A 21,554-nucleotide genomic window follows, 5' to 3' on the forward strand; every position below is an offset into this window, starting at 1 on the left:
GGGGAGATAAGAGCTATAGGAATTCAAGATTATTATACAGGGTTTTGTTTGTTTTTTGATTATTCCTTCCTTAGTTACTTGCCTAGTCAGGTCACCAAGATTCTCTGACAGGTTTCAATACTGAAGTATGAGCATAGTCCATTCAAGCTTGTGATTTCAGCCAGGTGCGTGTTAAGTGACCCGGTGAATCCGAATCCGATGGCACGTAAAGCAGCTGATGGGTACTGTTGGTATTATAATGTAAGGTGCTGAATCAAGGGAGGAGAGTTCAGAAAATTGTTGAACATATGAGTGATTTAGTAAATGGAAATTGCGGTTTTTGGTTTATAGTCAAATTAATGCAGAGCAATTAATTCATTCAAACCTGTAAAACTCAAATTTTTCTTTCTTAGATTTTTAAAGACTTATCAAATGCAAAGAATTTGTAGAATTCCTTGAGCAGTGCACACATATAACTGCTTCTTGGCTCACACTTGCTTTGATAGGTCTTTCTGAGTTCCAAAGCACTTAAACTTTATTCAGAATGAAATATAAATTTTTTTTTTTCTGTTTAACCTTTCAGATACCATTTGTGATTGTATTCATCTGTCAGACACATATCCTGCTTTATACATGGCTAGTTTGCAGTTCCTCTCTGTCCTTTTGAATGAGGAAGGAAGAAGACAGCTCCAAGATAAACAGAGTATATGTGAGAATCCACCTGTTAGCTTTCTTGTGGATTGTATTGAAGGATGTCAAGTGTCAGTAACTCAACTTACTGCATTAATTATTCAGGTATTTAAAATTTGACGATGTGATTAGAGGACATATTTTTGCATTTTTGTCTTTTGTTAAAAAGGAATGTAGTTACCTAATGAAAAATCAGTTGTTTCCAATTATGAACCAAGACATCTTTAATTTGAGACATCTGTTACACTAATTTTTGAAATTCATGTAATAAGCTGGAACAATTGCAAAGAAGCAACTTCTAAGAAGGCAACTATGGTGAAAGAGCATGGTATGAAATCTTATGTAGAGAAGATGATACATAGAATATGTTTGGCCAAATAGTGATACGCTTTTTTTACTTTCTCCTTTTCCAAACATGTAGTGAGGTTTTTAAGTTATCCCCGTTGTAAATGACAGCATTGTTGTTCTTAACAGCTGCCTTTGTAAAAAGTGTTAACCAAAATGAATTGTTAAGCCTTCTAGTTCATTCCCTGATAGTTTAAGATCAGTGTAGCTGCACTTAAGGAGCATACATTAATGTATTTTCCAAACTAGTTTTAAATTGGCCAGTTAGTGTATTTTCACTAATTCTTTTAGGAACTTGTTGCCCAACATAAAATATATTGGTGGCAAGATGTTTTCTTCTAAATACATATTCTGAATGTTCTGTCTGTCTTAATGTAATCTCACTATTCTTATTTATACTTTTATATACTGTCCTGAATGATTCTTTTACCTCCTTTATATTTACATCCTTCACTTATTTACAAACTGTTAAAATATCTTCCATCACTTAGTAATAAGAAAATTTCTATGTGAAACTTGTGTCTAATTTATTTTCCCTCCCAAATTGGTTCTTTTATCTATATGTTCATTGTCCTTCTTTAAATTATGTGTAGTTTGTCACTGTAACAATAATAGTGATCCATGATTGGAAGTGTAGTCTTTGTCTGAAAGATGTGCATTTCATTTGCATTCAGTGTAGTTTATGATTTCTGATGCTCTGTAGTCGGTGTCTTGCAATTATTTTTTTATAAGAATCATATTTAGTACTAGTTTGCTATTTATTTATTTAATAAATATTATTTATTTAAGTATGTATTTATTTATTTATTTATTATAGCAGCCTTCCAGTACCTAAAGGGGGCCTACAGGAAAGACGGGGAGGGACTCTTTATCAGGGAGTGTAGTGACAGGATGAGGGATAATGGTTTTAAACTGAAAGAGGGGAGATTTAGATTAGATATTACAAAGACATTCTTTACTCTAAGGGTGGTGAGACACCGGAACAGGTTGCCCAGAGAAGTTGTGGATGCCCCATCCGGGAGATGTTCAAGGCCAGGTTGGATAGGCCTTTGAGGAACCTGGTCTAGTGGGAGGTGTCCCTGCCCACGGCAGGGGGGTTGGAACTTGATGGTCTTCATGGTCCCTTCCAACTCTAACCATTCTATGATTTTTTTCAACATATATTAGCGCATATTGGATGGTATGACCAAAATAATGCTGTCTTAGTATCACTTCATCTCCTATCTTCCTGTGGTTGCTAAATTCTTGTAGAATAACTTCACTCCTACCAAGACTTGTCCTGATCTAGCTAACATCTGTCTGTTAGCTAACATGACCTGCGTTCCTTTCCTGCTGTGTTATATCAATGTGTCTCTTATAGCGTTGGGGCATAGTAGTCTGTTCACTGAGAATCTGGCGTCTTTTAGGGAAGAGAAACTTCCTAAGAGGATCTTTCTTGGCGACACTGTCTAGACCACTAAAAAAAAAATAGAATTCCTTCACTCTTTGGCAACTGATTTCACATAATTTCAGTTCATAGAGATTTCCTGTGAGGACATGATTTTCAGAGTCTGACAGCAAAAAGAGGGCACTTTATTGAAATCCCATAATTTGCTCCATATCCTCTTAGGTTTTTGTATTTAACGCTTGTGTATGTGGCTAAAACTCAACTCCTTGGCTCTGGCACAAAAAATGCAATTGCATGAAAGTGTGTCAGACAAAGACACGTTGTGTTGTAAGTCACAGTCCTCTATTTTCATACGAATATACATAGCTGATTACCAGTCTTTGCCAGCAAAAAGTGATGATTCTTACAGTGATAGCAGAAGAAGTCTATACAATGAAGAATTAACTGTAGCCAGGTCAGTGAAAGTACATCAGACACTATGATGTTGTTTGAGTATTGTAAGAGATACCAGCTTTCAAGTTGCTTTTTAACTGTTCAGAGCTGTAGATGGACATTACTCCATGGATGGAGCTCGAAAGATAACCTAAGCTGTCTGGGGCGTTCTAATACATGAAAGGGATATAGCTGCTATGATCCCAAAAAAGGATAACAGAACTAGGAAAGAAACAGCTTCAGTTTTTTAAAGTAAATTACACGTATTTATTTACACCGCCTACCCCCTCCCCCCCCCCCCCCCCCCCCAAAAAAAAAAAAATTAAATATGATCTTTCTTTAAGAGAAGCACTCAAGCAAATAATTGACTAACATAGAAAAGGCTGTAAGAGAGAATTTTCAGACAATCCGTCATCTCCATTAATCATCCTATTTACATAAAATCTACAGAATAAGTGATATGCAATGGCAAAAGCTAACTTGGGACCCGGTCTGCAGGTGTGAATATTGGCAGACCAGGTCCTAAATTAGTATGCATTATTGCATCCAACCGATCTGGTAAACATACAAGGTGATTTTGAAATGTTTTGGTGCTTTTTTGTATATAAACTTTAACCCTTGTAGATATGTTTTCAAGATCACAAGTAAAAGTAATAAGGAAACCATAATCCATACATAAAGTCTCAAATTTATGCCCTACCTTTTTTTTTTCTAGATATAAAATTAAAATTTACAATGTTTTAGAAAAGCTGTGATCTTGCCTTCAACTAACTTACAGGAGGTCCAGGCTAACATAGCTAGATCTGTTGTAGATTTATGGGACATCTTAAATTTATTATACATCATAATTTCAAAAAGAATTAAAAGTGCCCATTCTCATTTTAATACTTTAATACTAGTAGTTTAAAGCTATAGAATCTGCTGGCAGAAGGCATTATAAATTTACAGTATTTTTTTCCATTCAACTAGTAGTTAATTATCAATTAATTATTAATTATTTAAATGTTCCCTGTGATTGACATAAATTTCTTTTTTATTATAAACTTCAATTCTTATTGCAGAGTAAGGGGAATGTATAAAGGGCCATGCTTCAAGAAAGAATGGAATTTTGCTAGTTTTTAAGATAAAATTTAGAAAACATGAAACTAAAACTTTTTCAAAAGATACAAATATAGGACAACTCACCTTAATTATTTAATTAGCCCTAATCAGTCACATAATACTTAATTAAAGGAAAATACCCAAGACATTGTCAGGGAAATATGTTTTTTCACTACTAAAATATTCCGAAGTACGAAGAAAAAATAAAAATAGCTAGGAGCTTCAAACGGGGCAAAAGCCTTTGAGTGGATAAATGACAAAATCTGCGTTTTAGGTTATGCAGGATCGAAGGAACTCAACATTTTGGTTTTTTCCTGGCTTGTTTAAATTACCGTCAAGTTTAAACTTTAAGCTTTTTATATTTTTAACTACTCAAACATCTAGATTATTTAATTTGAAAAGAAATCGCCACCTATATCAGTACAGAAAAATAGTTAATTTATTTAGAACGTTCTTGTGTTGCTGATAGCTTTGAGATTTCACTTGGGATCTAATAAAACCAGTTATAGTCTAATATTTTTTTTGTTAGCCATAAATGCAGAACCCAGTCCATGCTTTAGTGCTTTAACTTGGTGTTGATTGTCCCTATCAATGAGGTTTGGATTTTGTTTTGTGTCTTTTTTTCAAGTTGTTAACTTATTAGTCTTCATCCCTTGACCTTTTCAGTCCTGGTTACACCAAACACTTCAATAAATGATAACCCTAGAGCATACATTGATATTTTATTGCATATTAAAATTTGAAAAATTTGTTAGGCAATTACTAGCTGGAGGACTAAAGCCAATGAAAGGTGATATATATGATGTACGTAGAGGTCCTATGGCTAGATACACGTTAGATTTCTGTCTGAAGTATTCATTTTTTCTTAAAATGCTGTATTCTTGGCTAACCTTAAAGTATGTTTGTCTTTCTACTATGATCCAGCAACAGTTCTCATTTTACTATATTCTTCTGGTTACAGTGCATACCACTTTGTGTTTTATTGGATGTCAGTATTGGAATGATATTTTAGGGAAAATTGCTAGATGGACAAAATTCTCTAGTGGATAATATATAAAGCACAGACAGTTCCTCGTCTTTCAACTATCTTGTTATATGACTTCAAATAAATATTCTTTTGAAAGCACAGAGATTATGTTATTAGAAATACGGTGATGCTCACAAAGGCCTCACAAAAATAAGACAAACTACCGTTTTTCTCTAGTTGGAAGAATATAAAAAAACCCAAACACAATCTCTGTGTCAATTATATTTTTATTCTAAAGAATTTCACTGATACCTCTTCTTCATCATTGTGTTGAAGGAAAGTGAGATTGTGCTAAAGTCATGTCAGTGAATAGTCTGCAATAGCAAGCCTGAATATTAGGAAAGGTCTGGAATGCCAGGGCTGGGAATATAGGTTTTAGGGAGGTAGAATGTTAAGAAAAGAGTAAGAAGAGTGGGCTTAGGAACTTTTTAAATTTTAATTAGAAAAAAATAATGAAACACATCAATGCAGACAGACTACGAACAGGAATACAGAGAGGGAGAATTCTGGATAGGAATACAGTGAAGACTCATCCAAATGAAAATATAGACTATGACAACATATTTATAGATATTAATACTATTTTTAATATAGTCACTCTTTTGTTTTGGTAATGAAATTGCATTATTTGTAGGTCTGTGAAAGAAAATCTTCAAAGGATGTCCTGAAAGAAGTTGCTACAAATGCATTGCTATCGCTGTTAGCTGTCAGTAAAAATGCCCAGAAATGTGCTTTGGAAGGTGAGCATTTCAAAATGTACGTTAAATGATTTATGAATCAAATTCTTGCAGATGTTTTATGTATTTTTTAAATCATAAAGTTTTTTTGTCAAAACAGAAGACCTAGTTTTCAGTGGCATTTTTTTACAGATTTTTACAGAGAAAGCTTATTAATAATTAAAGGTTTTATCCACAGATAAAATATAATGTTGTAGCCAGTCTAAAAATTCATGGTTAAATCACAGGTCTGTGTTAGAGTGAGAAGAGACCTGTGAGCATTTACTGCTACTGGCATATTCATCCATTCAAAACTGGAGATTTTGCACTGGCAGTATCTTCCAATTCATGTTTCACACTTTCAGGTCTATAGGTGAACATATGCCCTGTGTTCTCAGTTCTGGCTCTACCTGGACAAGAAGAGACTTTTTTCTCAGCTTTGGTCTTCCCTGCCTTTTTGTTTCTTTCTTCCCATTTTGCAGTTTAAGTAAGACCTTCTCCCCTTGCAATGCAACATCTTTCATGCCTAAGGTTTTTACTTTACAGTAGTAAAACAAAAGTAGAAGTGGGCTTTTTGTGCCTACTAGAACACAGGGAAGACTGGTTAATTTGCATTTCTTAGGTATCATGCGTTTAATACCTGCTGATCTGCCCAAGTGCACTTTCTCTTGGGTGCTTTCTTGTAACTTGCATCTCTCTGTTGGTTTGTTCGGTCCTTTAAACCTACACTGCACTAAAACAGATAGCCTAGACATATCTGCTCTGTGTCTGATCCCAACAATGGCAGAAAACTCTGAACTTCAAATCCTGTGCTATGTAATTACTTTCTGCTCTTTCCCAGTGTATTGGTGGTCTACTCAGCCCTTGCTTCAATCAGGGTTCTTCTGTTGATTACCCACTAGGTAATCTAAGACCTGACTTCCTGTGAAGGCACTACCAGTGCATGAAGTGCATAGCATTCTGTGCTGGAGTAGCCTTCAAGTCATCCCTGCTGTGATGCAACACAGATCTTGGAGAAGAGGAAGAGGAGTTCTGGGGTTCAAATCAATGTCCTGAAGATATCTGTAGCTCTAACATCACCGGTTCAGCTCCTAAGGACTACTTTTTATGATATAAATGCAAAGTCCTGCACCTGGAAAGGAAGAACCCCTTATAGCAGTACAGGCTGACTGGGGACATGAAAAGGACCTTGAGGTCTTGGCAGGCAGCAAGCTGAATGTGAGAAGACTAACAGCACCCTGTATTAAAAGGAACACAGCCAGAAGATCGAGGGGAAAGGATTATCTTTCCTCTACTTAGCACTTGTTAGAGCAAATCTGGAATAATACACTCAGTTTTGGCCCAGTAAGAAAGACATCAACAAACTGGAGCAAGTTCAGCAGAGGGCCATCAAGGTGGTTGTGTCCACCTGTCCTTAGAGGAGAGGCTGAGGGAACTGCCTGTGTTCAACCTGGTGAAAAGAAGGTTTCAGAAGGACCTAATAGCGGCCTTCTACCTATGAGATTTTGGAGAAGACAGAGCCAGACTTTTTACAGCAGTACATGGAGTAGGAAGACGAGAGAGAACGGGCATAAATTGAGAGTCAGACTAGCCGTAAAGAAACATTTCCCCCTTAAAGGCAGTCAAGCAGCAGCTAGACATACTGATACTGTGCAGTCTCTGTCTTTGGACATTTTCAAGACCCAACTGGATAAGGTTTCAGGTAAACCTTGCCTGATCTTATAGCTGATTCTGGTTTGAGCAGGAGGTTGGGCTATATGACCTCTGTAGGCCATCTCTTCCAACTTGAATTATTCTATGGGAGTTATGAGTTGCTGTCCTCTTCTTCCCAAATAATCTTCCCCTCTTCATCTTATCAGTCCTTCCTTTGGGCATTCCACTCACTGGACTCTATTGCAAGAGGACTGAAATGTATTCTTGCTTCTCAAGATCATTCAACTAGACACACTCCATCTTGGAAACTGTTAATTACTTCCCGATACCAAGAAGATGACAATATATTACGAACTCGCAGAAATTGGACAACTGAATCCTTAAATCTTAGCTTGGGAGGGTAACAGTAATCAAGGTCATTGCAAGAAAGATATTGTTTCATAAAATATTTTTGATTGTGAATGAACTTCTAAATGTTAATATTTTTTGTCTTCCAGTTGATCTGATAGACAACTGTGTAGAAAACATGAAACATACTCATGCACAGCTGAATTTGGATGCCCTGAAGCCTGTGAAAGCACAGAAAAAGAAGGTAACTATAGAAACAAAAGACTGATACGATAAGTCACTTCCCAGCTCTTTTTTGTTTATTTTGTCTTTTTTTCTGGAGACTGATACTGTTGGTATCTGTCACGGGTGAGACAGGGTAAATGACAACCTGTGGTAGATCTGGATACTGGGGCTTCTTTATGATTTATTGATTTTAGAGCTTTTGCCAACTTGATTATCTTGCACTCACTCACCCACTCAGAGTTATGTTTACTAGGTCTCAACTTCCTTTTCCAGGATGGAAATGGTGGCTAGTTCAGGAAAGTCAGGCAGAAAATCCCATGAGTTTCATGCTTTGCAGCTGCTCAATTACCAGTCTTGGGTGTTACTGTCCAAAGCCCTTGGGTGTGTGCTGGTATTTGTCTCCATGAATCTCTCTGGTCTCGAGGTTGCTCTCCCACTTGCAGGATGGTTCGTTCAGCCAGGATCCTCACATTCTTCTTTTTAGGCCCGTTTCTTTCTTTCAGAGACCTTTTTTTTTTTTTTTTTTTTTTTTCATGAATCCTTTTCACCACCAGCTTTTCTTTCCAGAGTTCTATGCTCCTGTGTATCTAGTCTAAATAATCTATGTGCAAAGTACAACACATGATCACCCTCTGAGTTAGTGGTTCTGTCTCATGTCTTTTCATTAATTGGAGGATTCAGGACTTCCCACTATTAGTCCAGGTTATCAGAATTAGAAACTAACCTGTTCAGGATGAAGCCAGCAACTAGCAGGCTTCTGATTGAGAGTTCAAAAGTTCAGTTTCAGGCATTCACACACATACATGTTCATGCATTTATCACCTGTCAGTTCTCACAATTTATGCTATTTATTTAGCCTACAACAATATCTAAGAGTTTCATAGTTTGACTTTCAGCCTTGACTTTGTGGTCCTATCCAATCCAGCTAACTTTTCTCGTCTTGTTTCCACAATAATAATTTTTCTGTTTCTCAAGTTTTCTTTCTTTCCGTGCTAGCTGTTTGGGTTTTTTCTGTTCTCATACCAGTCGATCTCCCTCCTACCCCAAAACTAGTTCCAGTCTGCTTGCGCATGTAAGCCATAGGTTTTTTTTATTCTCTACCTTTTCATATTACCTGGCTTTCGATTCTGATTCTTTTTCTATCCTGCATACTTGGTCTGGACATCTCAGTCTCTTGTCATCAGACGCAATTGTCCCTGGCTTTAACTTCTTGTCAGAGTTTTGTGTTTGTGTATTTTGTTGGGTTTTTTTACCTCATACTTGTGCTTCTTCCACCACCTGTAATCTCAGTTTCTTCTCTTCATTCACAATTTTTTTGTTTAGCCTTTTTCTTTTTAACCTCCCTTCTGCTTGTTCCAGACTCTCACATCACCCAGCTCTTCCTTACCACATCTAGACATAGATTATTTCTTACCATCATACAACAGTTTCATAAGGTTTTTGTTGCAATCTGCTTGTTTTCTATCACTTTCATCTAAGAGAATTATTAAAATACAGACAGTAACCTCTGCTGTCAAGTTTGATATCTTGTCCACTCCCACATAAAGCAGAAATTGAAGAAAACGTCTTCCAGCAGGATATTTCTGCATTGTTTGGGCTCAATAGTACTTTTCTCTGAGGAATTAACACAAATAGACATTAACCTTGACTTGTGGAGAGTGCGGAACCGTGTTTTATAACAGTGAGCTCTTAAAAGAATTTGAGTTTGACCCTGATATTTGAAGGCTACAATTTTTTTTTTTCTTGAAATCCCCTAAACACATTTAGTATCCATTCTTCAAGGGGTGGAGGCTGAAAGGTGTCCTGCCGTGGATATGTCCGATAAGGTTGAAGCCAGCTGGTTCTTTATATTTCTTGGGTCGAGACATTTGCTGGGGACATTTGCTCCTCTGCTAAATGTAGAAGGAATTTAAAACTTGGAAGAAATTGAAGGAAAGGAGCCTCTGAGATAGGTCAGAAAGACTGTTCATTTTTGATTAAGAATTCTTTGAAAGAGATTTGCAGAAGACTTTGTGGCAGATTTCACTGCTGAGCTGGGACTGTAGGTTGCTACATCATAGGTAAGCGTGCTGTTCATCGTATGTGGTGTATAACGACAAGCAATCTAGTTTCACGTGAGGGAAGCTGAGACATTGCTTTCATAATCAGATTTAGCGGATCATTCACAAAACTGCCTCTCAGCCCACTTTGAGTCACAGCTGTCAAAGTGAAGTTATCAATCGGAGCTATTTTCTTTTTCTCTTTCTTTTAACTGTTGTGAAAAAAGTCTTTGATCTAGCTTCATTCTCAGGACAACTGAAGTATCTTACCTGATATTCCTTTTCTTTCACAATAATTACTGTGATGCTAACCAAGGGCATGAAAAATATTTACAAATAGCCAAGCTTTCAAAAAAACCCTCAAAATAAGATCTTAGTAAAAATGAGATATCCTAAAATAAATAAATAAAACCAGTGCCATTAACACAATCTATAACTTTTTCAACCTCCTAGAAGTTTACACATTAAGTGTAACTTGTAGCTTGTGGCATTTTATAGAATTATATAGATAGATAGATATATAGTGCTATTTATATTTATTAAATAAATTAATACATACTTAAGGTCTTGAAGGAACATCTTACAGTTAGCATTTTATTTAACTAAAAATGAGATAAACTGGTCATAAAATGCATTTGTAATGATGACTTTTTCATCTACTGCACCTGACTTTCATTAACTTTGTTAAGACAGACTTCTACTTCATCTCCAAATATCGTCAACTGTACGTGATATGATTTATAAGGAAGCATTGTTGCTTCGCCTTGTCTGAGATTAAGCATGAATCCTATTTTACAGTTTTGTTCCTTTATGCTCGACAAAACAGAAATAGTCTCCTGTGGTGAACAAGCTTATTGGAATTTGATCATCTTTCAGAAGTGGTTTAGCATGTCAACCTTATAGAAGCTAGGTCAGCTGCCATTGGCCTTTTAGTGTCACAGCACTATCATGAAGATAGATTTGTTTGTTTGTTTACTTGTATACGTGAATCTCAGTATAGTACCTCACTGTCCAAAGGTCTGTATTTATCTTTGTAATATTCTTATCAGGTTGGAAACTATTTCTGTTATTAAGGATAGGGAACTAAGACACGGGGAATATAAGGATCGATTGGTCTGACCAAATATAGACATCTGTAAGACAGAGCTACTTTATCCTTGTTTTTATCCAAGGAAGAAAAATAGGTACTTCTAGGGAGTGATTCATTTGACTTGTTTTAGATGTCTGCTTTAGGATGGAACAAATACCCAGAAAACGTTCCCACCCGTTCTTCATTAGTTGTAAGAGAAATGGAGCTTTATGTTACAAGTCTCTGCATTTGGCCAGATCAGTGCCCCTGGAAATAGTATCTGTGCGTTATAAAGAGAGATGAGGATGACTCCAAGTAACTTGTTATAAATGTCTTTAGTATACGTGTTTAAAGCTAGCTGAGATGAATCCTACCTGAGATCAGAAAGAAACTCTGCTGAAGAGATGTAACCCAAATGTTGATGCCTTAGATTTGCACCTCTCCTTTGAAATCTCTTGCCTCTTTGTATAAAATTCATTCTGGTCTTATGTTGATGGTCTTCCAATATTTTTCTCTGGATAGGAGGATAACCTTATCAAGCAGTTAAAGTGTTCTATGCAGCTCCTCAGAAACTGCCTCTTTCAAAATGAAGAATGCAAAGTAAGTATTCTTATACTGGAATAATGTGAGCACATTCAGTTAGTGAATGAAGAGGTATATTTTTTTTTCTACTTTGAAAGTATTTTCAAGCTGGCTAAATTTAAGCTTGATATTAATGGCAAGAAATACTTCAAATTTCATTATTATTCCCACCTCCTAAGAATATTTAATACATGCATTAGGAACTCAATGTTCATATTGAAACATCATCTCCCAAAGGTTTTAGATGGCTATCATCCTTTATACCCACTTCTGCTGTGCTTAAATCAGTAATTCCAATTTTCAAAGCGTATAATGTAAAAAATGGATGTGGAGAAAAGTGTAAGGCAGCAAGAAAAGCGCATAAGAGATAGACTTTGCATCTTGGAAAATAGTTTCCTCTCCTTATTCCTGTCTCCTTTTTTCCTTTCCCCTTCTGAAAGACAAAAAAAAACCCCAACCAACAAAAAAAACCCAAACAAAATAAATCTTAAATAATAATTTGCCATTTATGTTTCGTTGTCTGAGTCAAATTACACTAATCCTGCAAGGCACAATTTTATTTTCACCTTGATTTTTTTTTCTCATCATTTTCTTGCTCAGAATCTTGTTTTGAATTTCTTCTTTTCACATTCTTTGTTTTTTCCTCTGTACTTTTTAATTTCTTTTCTCCTTCAGTCCTTTTTCCATGAAAAATAATACATTACTTTTCTTTTTTTCCGCTCACTGGTCTTCCTCTTTCTTATTGCTGATACCTTTCACACATTTATTTCCATTTTCTCTGTCACAGTTTAATTTGACTTGGCATTGTGATACAACTTATGCTACTTCTAGTAGATGCATTGGTGGAACCACAAGATTTCCAGACCTTCCTATTTGAGGGCATATGTTAGTATCCTTTTTGTATACAGAACACCATGTAAAATATGGGCCTGAATAAGCCATCTGGTTATCCCTAAGGTCCCCATAACTTGGTTGTGCCATAATCTCAGATAAGACTTTTGTGAAATATTTTTCTTGTTTTGATCGGGGGTCTGCAGAGACAATTGCTTGGAGGAGAGAAGGAGGTTGCTGTTGATACCTGAAGTTTCCCGTCATTTGCTCTGTGGAACTGCACTCTTCTATTTCCATGCTTTTTGAATTCCAAGAACTAGTTTAGTTGGAGTAGTATAAAACTTTAGAATAGGGAGTTCTCTGAACAATCACAGTTGGAATGAATATATCTTTATTTTTGTTTCCATGTGTCTCAGTAATTAAAACATGAGCTGGATTTGACTGGGCTAAGAGTTAAATTCTTTAGTGTTGAAATGAGGGTGTCAGTTTTTTCTCTACAATCTTTTAAAACAAACTAATGGGACACAATATGATAAAAATATGCTTTTCTCTATTTATACTCCATTTTCAAAGTATTTAGTAATATAGTAGTTTAAATTCTTCCCCTTGTTCCTGTAGATGGCAGCACTCCAGGCTCATCTTGTTCCTGTTCTGCATTCACTATGGCCATGGTTTTTAACAGACGACTCCTCAATGCAAATAGCTCTACATTTGCTTTGTGTCTACACTGCAGACTATCCTGCAGGTATGAGAATCACTCTATGATGTAATTCATCAAAATATTTAAACAGAATAATTAAGGCAGAAAAGTATAATAAAGGGAAAAGAGTGCTTATTACTGCCGTAAGAGGAAAGTATAAAAGCACTGGTCCATCAAAGTCTATCAAGAGTTTTGATTTTAATACATTCAGGACTTTTTTGTTCAGATCCTGTTTCAGTCTGTTGGATTTAGCAAGAGTACAATTGTATTAAAGGATTAAATAGCATTTAATTCAAACCATTCTGTTTGAAGGTTACACCGAAAGTCCTGCCGACACTGCATAGCATACTGTAGAAACACCACTCTAGGAATTCTCTCATAGAGAACAGTATATCAGGACATTATACAGTTTGTGTTTTAGCTCTTATTGGGAACATTCTGGTTTCGAAATATTCAATAATTAATTTAATTCTGTATTAAATTTCTTCCGTTTATTTCTGCATTGGGCTCAGTAGGTTGTATTTGACTAAAGTGTATTTTTTATAAGGATTCTCTTCTTCGTTTGAGGAAACACTTTATTTCCATTGATGAGTAATTATGCCCGGTACTAGAAGCCTGTTCCTTTTTCTAGTATGAATTTGTCTCATTCCACATCTTGGTCATTGACTCAGATAATGATTTGCTAGTGGCTTGAAGAGACAGATAATTATCTGTTGATTGCTTCCTGTCAAGATACCATAAAAAAGTTATCATTGTTAAAATATATTAACTAAACAGTCTCTGAGCTTCTGAGGTTTTTTTACCCTCTTTTTAAGTTAATGTCTCCAGACTTTAAATGAGCTTGCAATGCTTTTTTTCATAAAGACATTTTTTTTCATCTGGACTAATGAAAGGTCAAATATGTATTAGTCAGCCACAGGACATAAAATTAAAATGTCCTCTGCTGTACTGGAAGTCAAGATGAAGTTCTGATGGTCTTCCTTGTTTTTTAACTCTGAGTGACTCTAGGCTGCATTTTTATTTTCTTTGCTAATCAGGGTTTTAGATGAACAGTGTTTTTTCTTTCTGTCCAGAATGGTTGGCTTATGAGGTGACCCAAACTTATCTACTCTGAATCGGTTAACCACTTCCCCTTAGCATAGCGAGACAAAGAAATGCATGTAGATGTTTTTAACTGTTAAAAACTATCTCATTTGCATTTACTTTTGCCATGTAAGAACCATTGTTGCAGATGGCCAATGCCACTAAATAAGAAGGTATATGTAAGGTATATGTACGTATTTGTGCACAAACATCATGTTGGTAACTTAGTTGTTCCCTGCTACTGTATTAATTTGAGCTTTTAGTTCTGTAGCATAGGATTTTGCATGCTACTGTGATACAAGATAATGACAGATACAGACAGCGCTTTTATTTCTCAGAAAAATATTTTAAGAAACATATTAAACCTTTTAGATGTAGAGAGACGTCTTTTCCTGAAGCAGTTTCAGAGCGTCGCTTCAGATTCTGATGCCAAATAATTGTATAATGCCTTAGATACAACGTTCTGGTTTTTAAGGAGACTTTCTGAGACAGAGCAATGACTTTTCTTAACAGCAGAATTGCCTCTTAGATTCTAGAACAACGGAACAGTAGATGCCTATTCCAGTAAACTGCCACATTCAGCACGTTTCTATTCAAAGCATGTCCCGTTGACTTCACTGATGTTCAAAGAAGAAAAACCCAATCCTTTCAAAAGTCCCATCTCAGTCTTTTAGCTGTTAGACTGCTCTTTCTATAGATTTTTTTTTTTAATGTACATGTGCATTTCTCATGTAGTAAACATTTCATTTCTTTAAGGTTGTGCTTCGCTTTGTTGGGCCACTGGTGGACAATCCTCACTTCCATCTGCACGAAGTGCAGCTGGCAATTCATTAATGCATAACATCTTGAAATTGGCTTCCCAAGTGTCAAATGATAACAGCCCAATTCAGCAGGTGGTCTTTTGTCTTCTTTCTAACCTTGCTCTGTCTCATGACTGTAAAGGCGTTATTCAGAAGGTAAGTAAATAATATCTTTGATTCTAGCAAAGTGATGGATGTATTTTTCCTTTTTAATAAACCCTCATATTTCAATATGGAGTACCCTGTGGTCGTATAGAGATGCTTCTGCAGGGATCAAAACCATTGTGTCTAAGTTAGTTGTGTTACTGTTCCCTAAGTGCAGCGTGTAATTTGGTCATATTCATAGTCTGGACAGAAACAGCATACAGAACTACACAGTTTTTGCTAGAGCTTTTTATAACCTCTCAGTTTCAGTGGGGTGTAATTTTTTTTAATACCCATATATATTGATAGAAATCACTAGTGAAAGTGAGCATATAATAGAAAAAAACTGCAAGTGAATAAACAAATTTAACATTGTATAAATCATTAGGTATACTGTGTGAAACATAGTCTTCATAAAAATTACAGTTTTAGAGAAGTCCCACATGTCAGTAGTTGGCTGTTAGGTGGAAACCTATTCTTACTATATTAATGTAAGTACTGTCCTTTCCTTTTTAAATTGTATATTGAATGATCCTTACTCTATTTTATCAAACGTTCTTTGAAAAAATCTGTGTCTTTCAAATTTAACTTCGATCATTTAAATAAATTCACAACCTCAAGACAAGTCAAACCACATAGAACATCAACTAACACAAAAGAAATTATAAAAAGTGTGTTTGTTTTTGGCATCTTTTATAGTAGTTTAATAATTACAACAATTTCTTTCAATTTACACTAACAATGTTCTGTGTTTGGACCTAATTACCTGTTAGAAAAGGCAGGGGGAAATATGATCTTTTTGTGTTGCTAATTATGTAAAATGTGGTCGTACAGTTACAAAATTGCTGATACTCGAATTTTTTGATAGAAAGGAAGAGTTTGAGATCTATTCTATGGTAGCTGTTCCGTTCTGTGAATTGCTTTGGCTTTTGCTGTCTTCAGAGTTCCACTCTAGTGTTTTAGTCTTTATTCTCTCCTGAGCTCTGCTTTCATAAGTGTAAGCAGTGCTGAATTACTGACTCCATGTGTTAGAATTAAATTACCAATATTATAGTCACGTGAAGAAAACCACAATGAATTTTTATCCTGGATTATTTGGTTTTGACCAGATGCCTGTATGTTTCGTCAAGGGTCAGTAAGGTTGGGAGTATTTAGTCAAAGACTTTTTTCATTATAGGAATCTTATGTTAGAACGTCTCCCTCTTGCCACAGGGGAATAGATTTTTTTACCTGCTCAGAGTCTCCTTAAAACGGAGGCAAACCCTGAGGTTGGGAAGCGGTAGCGTATGCCATGTCAACACACAGATCTTTTTCTTCAAAGCTTACAAAAACGGGGAACGTTACTATGGCTGTCAGTGAAGGAGGGGGGTACTATAGATCCTTATGGGTCCCTTCCAGCTGGTGATATTCTATGATTCCTTTAACATTTGCTAATAACGCAAGCAATAATAAATAGGGAATCAAGAATCCATTACCTTAAGTAGTCCATTGATTCGGTTAAATTGCTTCTAGCTTATTTTTGGGCAGAAATGCTAAGTGCAAAGCAAAAAGCATATGTAGCGGTGGGAAGTAGCCTTTAAAGAAACTTATTATGTTGGGTCAATTTTTTAACCAAGATGTGGATCCTTTTTCATATGTAATTCTTTCAAAAAATCCTAGTTTTTTGGTCAAGTATGCAGATTGGAAGGTCAAACAGCAGTGAACAAACCATGGAATACTATACATTCTAACATCCTTTTTCTTCCTTCTGACAGAGTAACTTCCTGCAGAACTTTTTGTCTCTTTCATTACCAAAAGGAAGTAATAAAAATCCTAGTAATGTGTCTGCTCCTTGGCTAAAGCTGCTACTGAACATATCTTTTGGAGAAGATGGACAGCAGATGATCATGAAGATAAATGGGTTTTTAGACCAGATTGTGGAAATGTGTAACTACAAACACAAAAGCAGCCAATATCTAGCACTTCTCATTCTACATAACATATGTTTTAGTACAACCAATAAACCAAAGATACTAGCTAATGGTAAGTATCTAAAGGGTATACAAGCTATTGTACCCTGAGAATACTGTGTGTTCCAGAATACCATATTTTCATTGCAATGTGGGTTACTGACCAAGAACTCAATATTGTTATTTAGAAAAGCATTTGCATAAAAATTATTTTCATAGAAATAATTATAGAACATATATTTTGGCAGAAAAGCAATTAAAATAAAAATATATAGCAAAAGGAAAAGTAAACAAACAGTTTAAAAAAAAATAAATCAAGATTTATCATGAGACTGATAATTTGAATGTAGTGACACATGAATGAAAGGATTTTTGCAGTTTTCTTAAACAGCTAGTTTTTCGGGGAGAGGAGGTGGGAGGATTCCTTGTGTCAGTCAGTTTGAAATAACTTACTTTAGAATTTCTACCACTGAAGTTCCTAGCTTTCAGTTGGAGAAAACCTTATTAGCTCCTGCAAGTCATGGATGTTGAGACAAAGTATTTTGTGTTCTGTTATGTGCAGAAAACATTTATAATAATGATAAAGTTTGATCATGGCATGTATATGAACTATTTTCTTGCTTGTTTGTAAAAGGCATGTTTCTCTCCACCATTTAGTTGCACAGAGAATGTTCCTGTCTTTGTTATAAGTTCTCAGCAGGTTTTCTGTAGTGTCCATGATTTTCTTTCCCCCCCCACCCCAAGGTGCTGATTTGCTGCCTTAATTAAGCATACATTATTCAGTTACATAACCTGTGAATTTTTATTATGAAGTGAACAAGCAAACTTTGAAGAGTCTCATTTCAGAGCAAGGCTAGGAAATTAAGGCACCTACAGCGGGGTGTCAAATATTTCTCATTGGTTACAAATCATCTACATAATAAGTACTAAGGAAAACAGAAGCTTCTTAATTTCTGTCCTGATGTGTCTCTAATTGTGGCTACTGGGAGTTATCAAACAGTTTCATGGTTTACTCAGTCCCATGCTTTATACTGATGGCTTAATTTTTTAGCATTGCTTGGTTTTGTTTTGCTATATTCTTTTTAAGACTTCTTTCAATGTAGTGTGACAATTTCATGATCATATTTAAATGTAATTAATCTGATAATAAAGTTTCTGTAATTCCTCTGCCATGCCGATAATTTTCATAGAAATAAGTGTACTGCAAGGATCAAAATACTGAGACTTGTTGTATGCTTTTGATGATATTTTCTAGATGAGGTTTTTTCATTTTTCTCGTTAGATAAAGCGATTGCAGTACTGTCTGGCTGTTTGGAAAGTGATAGTTGTGCTGTTCAGAGAATAGGAGCAGCTGCGCTTTGGGCTTTGCTTCACAACTATCAGAAGGTTAGTATTTGAGAAGTACTTGAACAAATTGTAATGTTAATTTTATTATGCTGTAAACAATGCAGTAACCTTCAAATAAATAAAAATAAAGTTTACAGCAGTAGTTCCATTTTATTATTTTAATCACATAGCTGCTCGGGCTAGGAGTTTAAACAACATGGTAAGGAAGCACCTTGCCCTCTGTGATTTGTGACTGCTTATATAAATGCAATCTGTATGATGATACAGTCATATGCTAACTCTAAAATTCCTGCATCTCCTGTTCTGCTGAATTATTGTCATTATCTAAACTTTGCTGTTAAACACGCAGGGAAGAAAGTCAAGTCATTGTACTTTGTGTGTTTGTGCGTGCTACAGGCAAAAGTGACTTTGAAGAATCCATCAATAAGGAGAAGAATAGATGAGGCTTATTCTTTGGTGAAGAAAAGTAAGTCTTAGCTCCAACTAATGCCAAGTCTGTATTTTTCCATCAGTTAAATCATTAATACATTTAAATTTATATCATCACAGTAAGTTTTCGTTGTGCTATAAGTTTTTGAAAGGATACTTTTGTCTCTAAAATCATGACAGGTAACATGTTTTCTGGTTAGGAATCTTATAAATACAGAAAAATGCCTCTTGGTTAACAATTTATAAATAAGACCTCAGGTAACTGCTAAGGTTAGTTTGTAAGAATAGGTCTGATGGTGCTTGCAGCAAAAGGCTTTCTTTCACAGTACACTTCTGTCTTAATCCTTAAATTTACTGATAAGAAAAACTGTTCATTTAGCATTGACTTTGCTTAACAGCGCTCAACCTCACTGCGTTAAGCCACACAGAGAAGGGATCAGAACAGATCATGCTGTACCATGAGTTAGCTGGCTTTCTAAAAGCTTGGGTTTTTTGCTCAAGTAACTGAACATAACTAGTGTTGAGTAGCTTTTATACAATAGGTTGCTATCTTCAGCTCAAGAACGTTAGTTTTGAAAGATGTTCAAACACTGGTCTGTATAGCTGGAGTTTCAGTAGCTAATAATGGGTTTATTGGTTGTTGGTCATATCTAGACTCCCGTCTTGCAAAAACGTACCAATGTTTCATTTTAAGCCAGTGAGTTTTCCTACTGATTTTGATTGCTAAAATAGATGTACTCAAATAGGTTTATCAATTGGGGGGCTTATAATACCGAGTTCCAATAGTATTTTGCCCAACAGAATTGCCACAAAAGTTCTGCCTGCATTGAACATTGTTTGTCAGTATCCTAATAAGGAGAGATATTTTTGCTAGAACATCTCATGATAATTCTTCCTCTACTGTCACCCAAATCCATTGATTTTATCAACATACCGTTACTATTCCTTACTAAGTCAACCATTAAAAATAACATAATGCAACATTTCGTATTCTGATAGTGTGTTAATAAATAGTTTGTATTGTTCTTTATAGCATAGCGGCTGCTTTTAAGAGACTTTTCCAAATATTATGTTGAATCAACAAGGTAGAAATACGCATCTTTTACAGACTAGCATGTTGTAGCTTTGATCCCTATTTATTTATGTACTACTTTAGAACATAAAGTCCTGGACTGGAAGATTGCTTTTTAATTCAATAAACATTTAAATATCCAAATATTGAGTATGAAAGATTTTATGCAACTGTAATTGTTACAATTCACAATCATGTGAAGTTGTCATCTATATTTTCCTGCAGTAAGGCTCTCAAGTAGCCTACCCTATTAAAGCTTTTATCACTTTACCATTTTAGCCCAATTATCACTGTAGATTGTTCTTCTGAGTTCAAGTAGGGGAATTTTTCAACACGTATATTGTTACTTTTCATTTCCACTTTCTCCTACCCAAGGAGAAGTTTTGGCAGAAGCAAGGCATGACCTCATTTGTAACATAGCATAATCAAAAGGCACTTTACACTTTATTTGTTACAACTAAGTGGGGGCTTGCAAAGCTGTTAAAAAACCTAGCCTTTAAAAAAAAACAAAACACAACCAAAACCAAAAGAACCCGACTTTGAAACATAAAGTATTATTACTTGATTTGCTACCTGTAACGTAGAGGTTAAGATCATGAAAGAGCATGAATTCTAGTAAGGCATTTGATGTGATCTTTGAAAAAATCATTTGGTGTTCATAACCACCGGAAGTTCAAATCTTGTTTTTTCTTCTTTTAGGTATTCCAAAGCCAGAAGAAAACGAGCTACATGCCTACTATTTAAAATGCTTAGAGAATATAGTGCAGCTTCTTGATTCTTAATGATCATCAGGTGACTTCTCATGTTGAAATTGGACAGCCTAATCAATGGAAGCCTGAAATTTAAAGAAAACATTTCTTATGTTGTGGCAGCAGCATACGTACTATGGAAGAAATTTATGAAGCCTTTGAGGAAGGAGTTCATTGCTTTGAACCAAATAAATTGCACTAAATGTGGTTCAAATTATTTGAACTATAATCCCAATGGGAAATTATAATGGTGCTACTATGTAAAGTATGTACACAGAAGAAGGGATGTACAGAGGAAAAGGATATGAAAAATCAGTAATTTTCTTAAATTATGCATTGAAATTGTTACTGTAAAGTATTAGAATTGCTCTTTTGGATTGCTCTTAATAAAGGTTTTTTAAATTGAGATCACTATTTGTTGTCGGTGAATTATAATTTTACTGTTGCGGGTGTGCACAGTGCGTGCTTAGGTTCAAGAACTCAAAATGCTGGCAGTCATGGTGTGTTTATACCTATTAGGTATAGAACAGCAAACTGTTTTATTTTCGAAGAGGTTTGCAGTTCAAACTGCTGCTGGTTTTTTTTTTTTTTAAGATGCTAACAATTGAAAAGGAGTTCTCAATTACTGATATTACAGTTCACAGTTATGTTAACGTTGCAGTTTATGCAGGTTGTGAGGTATGTGCATCAGTTTTAGTTACAGCATGTAGAAAATATATGGGCCAGAATCTGTTGGTTTCCAATTTATAAACATGTCAAATTTTTTGCTCGAAGTGAAAGCTAGTCTGTTATCCAGGCCTGTGTTTTCTTTGAACTGCTCCCATGTAACTGTTGTCTTAAGTTTTTCATTATTCTGT

At 35.4% G+C, this 21,554-nt stretch overlaps 1 protein-coding gene across 1 annotated transcript in view; it reads left to right on the forward strand.

Annotated features, from left to right (window-relative positions):
• The window catches only part of RTTN (rotatin), an 80,486-nt gene extending 59,403 nt beyond the window's left edge, over positions 1–21,083 (forward strand). The window contains exons 40-49 of the mRNA XM_063326439.1: positions 563–774; positions 5,596–5,701; positions 7,828–7,922; positions 11,534–11,611; positions 13,043–13,169; positions 14,964–15,163; positions 16,906–17,173; positions 18,383–18,486; positions 18,844–18,913; positions 20,648–21,083. Of these exons, the coding sequence (XP_063182509.1) occupies positions 563–774; positions 5,596–5,701; positions 7,828–7,922; positions 11,534–11,611; positions 13,043–13,169; positions 14,964–15,163; positions 16,906–17,173; positions 18,383–18,486; positions 18,844–18,913; positions 20,648–20,730 (1,343 nt within the window). The 3' untranslated portion in view covers positions 20,731–21,083. The remainder of the gene's footprint in view (positions 1–562; positions 775–5,595; positions 5,702–7,827; positions 7,923–11,533; positions 11,612–13,042; positions 13,170–14,963; positions 15,164–16,905; positions 17,174–18,382; positions 18,487–18,843; positions 18,914–20,647) is intronic.
• The last annotated feature ends 471 nt before the right edge of the window (positions 21,084–21,554 follow it).

This window comes from Chroicocephalus ridibundus, chromosome 2, assembly GCF_963924245.1.
Source record: "Chroicocephalus ridibundus chromosome 2, bChrRid1.1, whole genome shotgun sequence".
In the NCBI taxonomy this organism is placed as follows: Eukaryota; Metazoa; Chordata; class Aves; order Charadriiformes; family Laridae; genus Chroicocephalus; species Chroicocephalus ridibundus.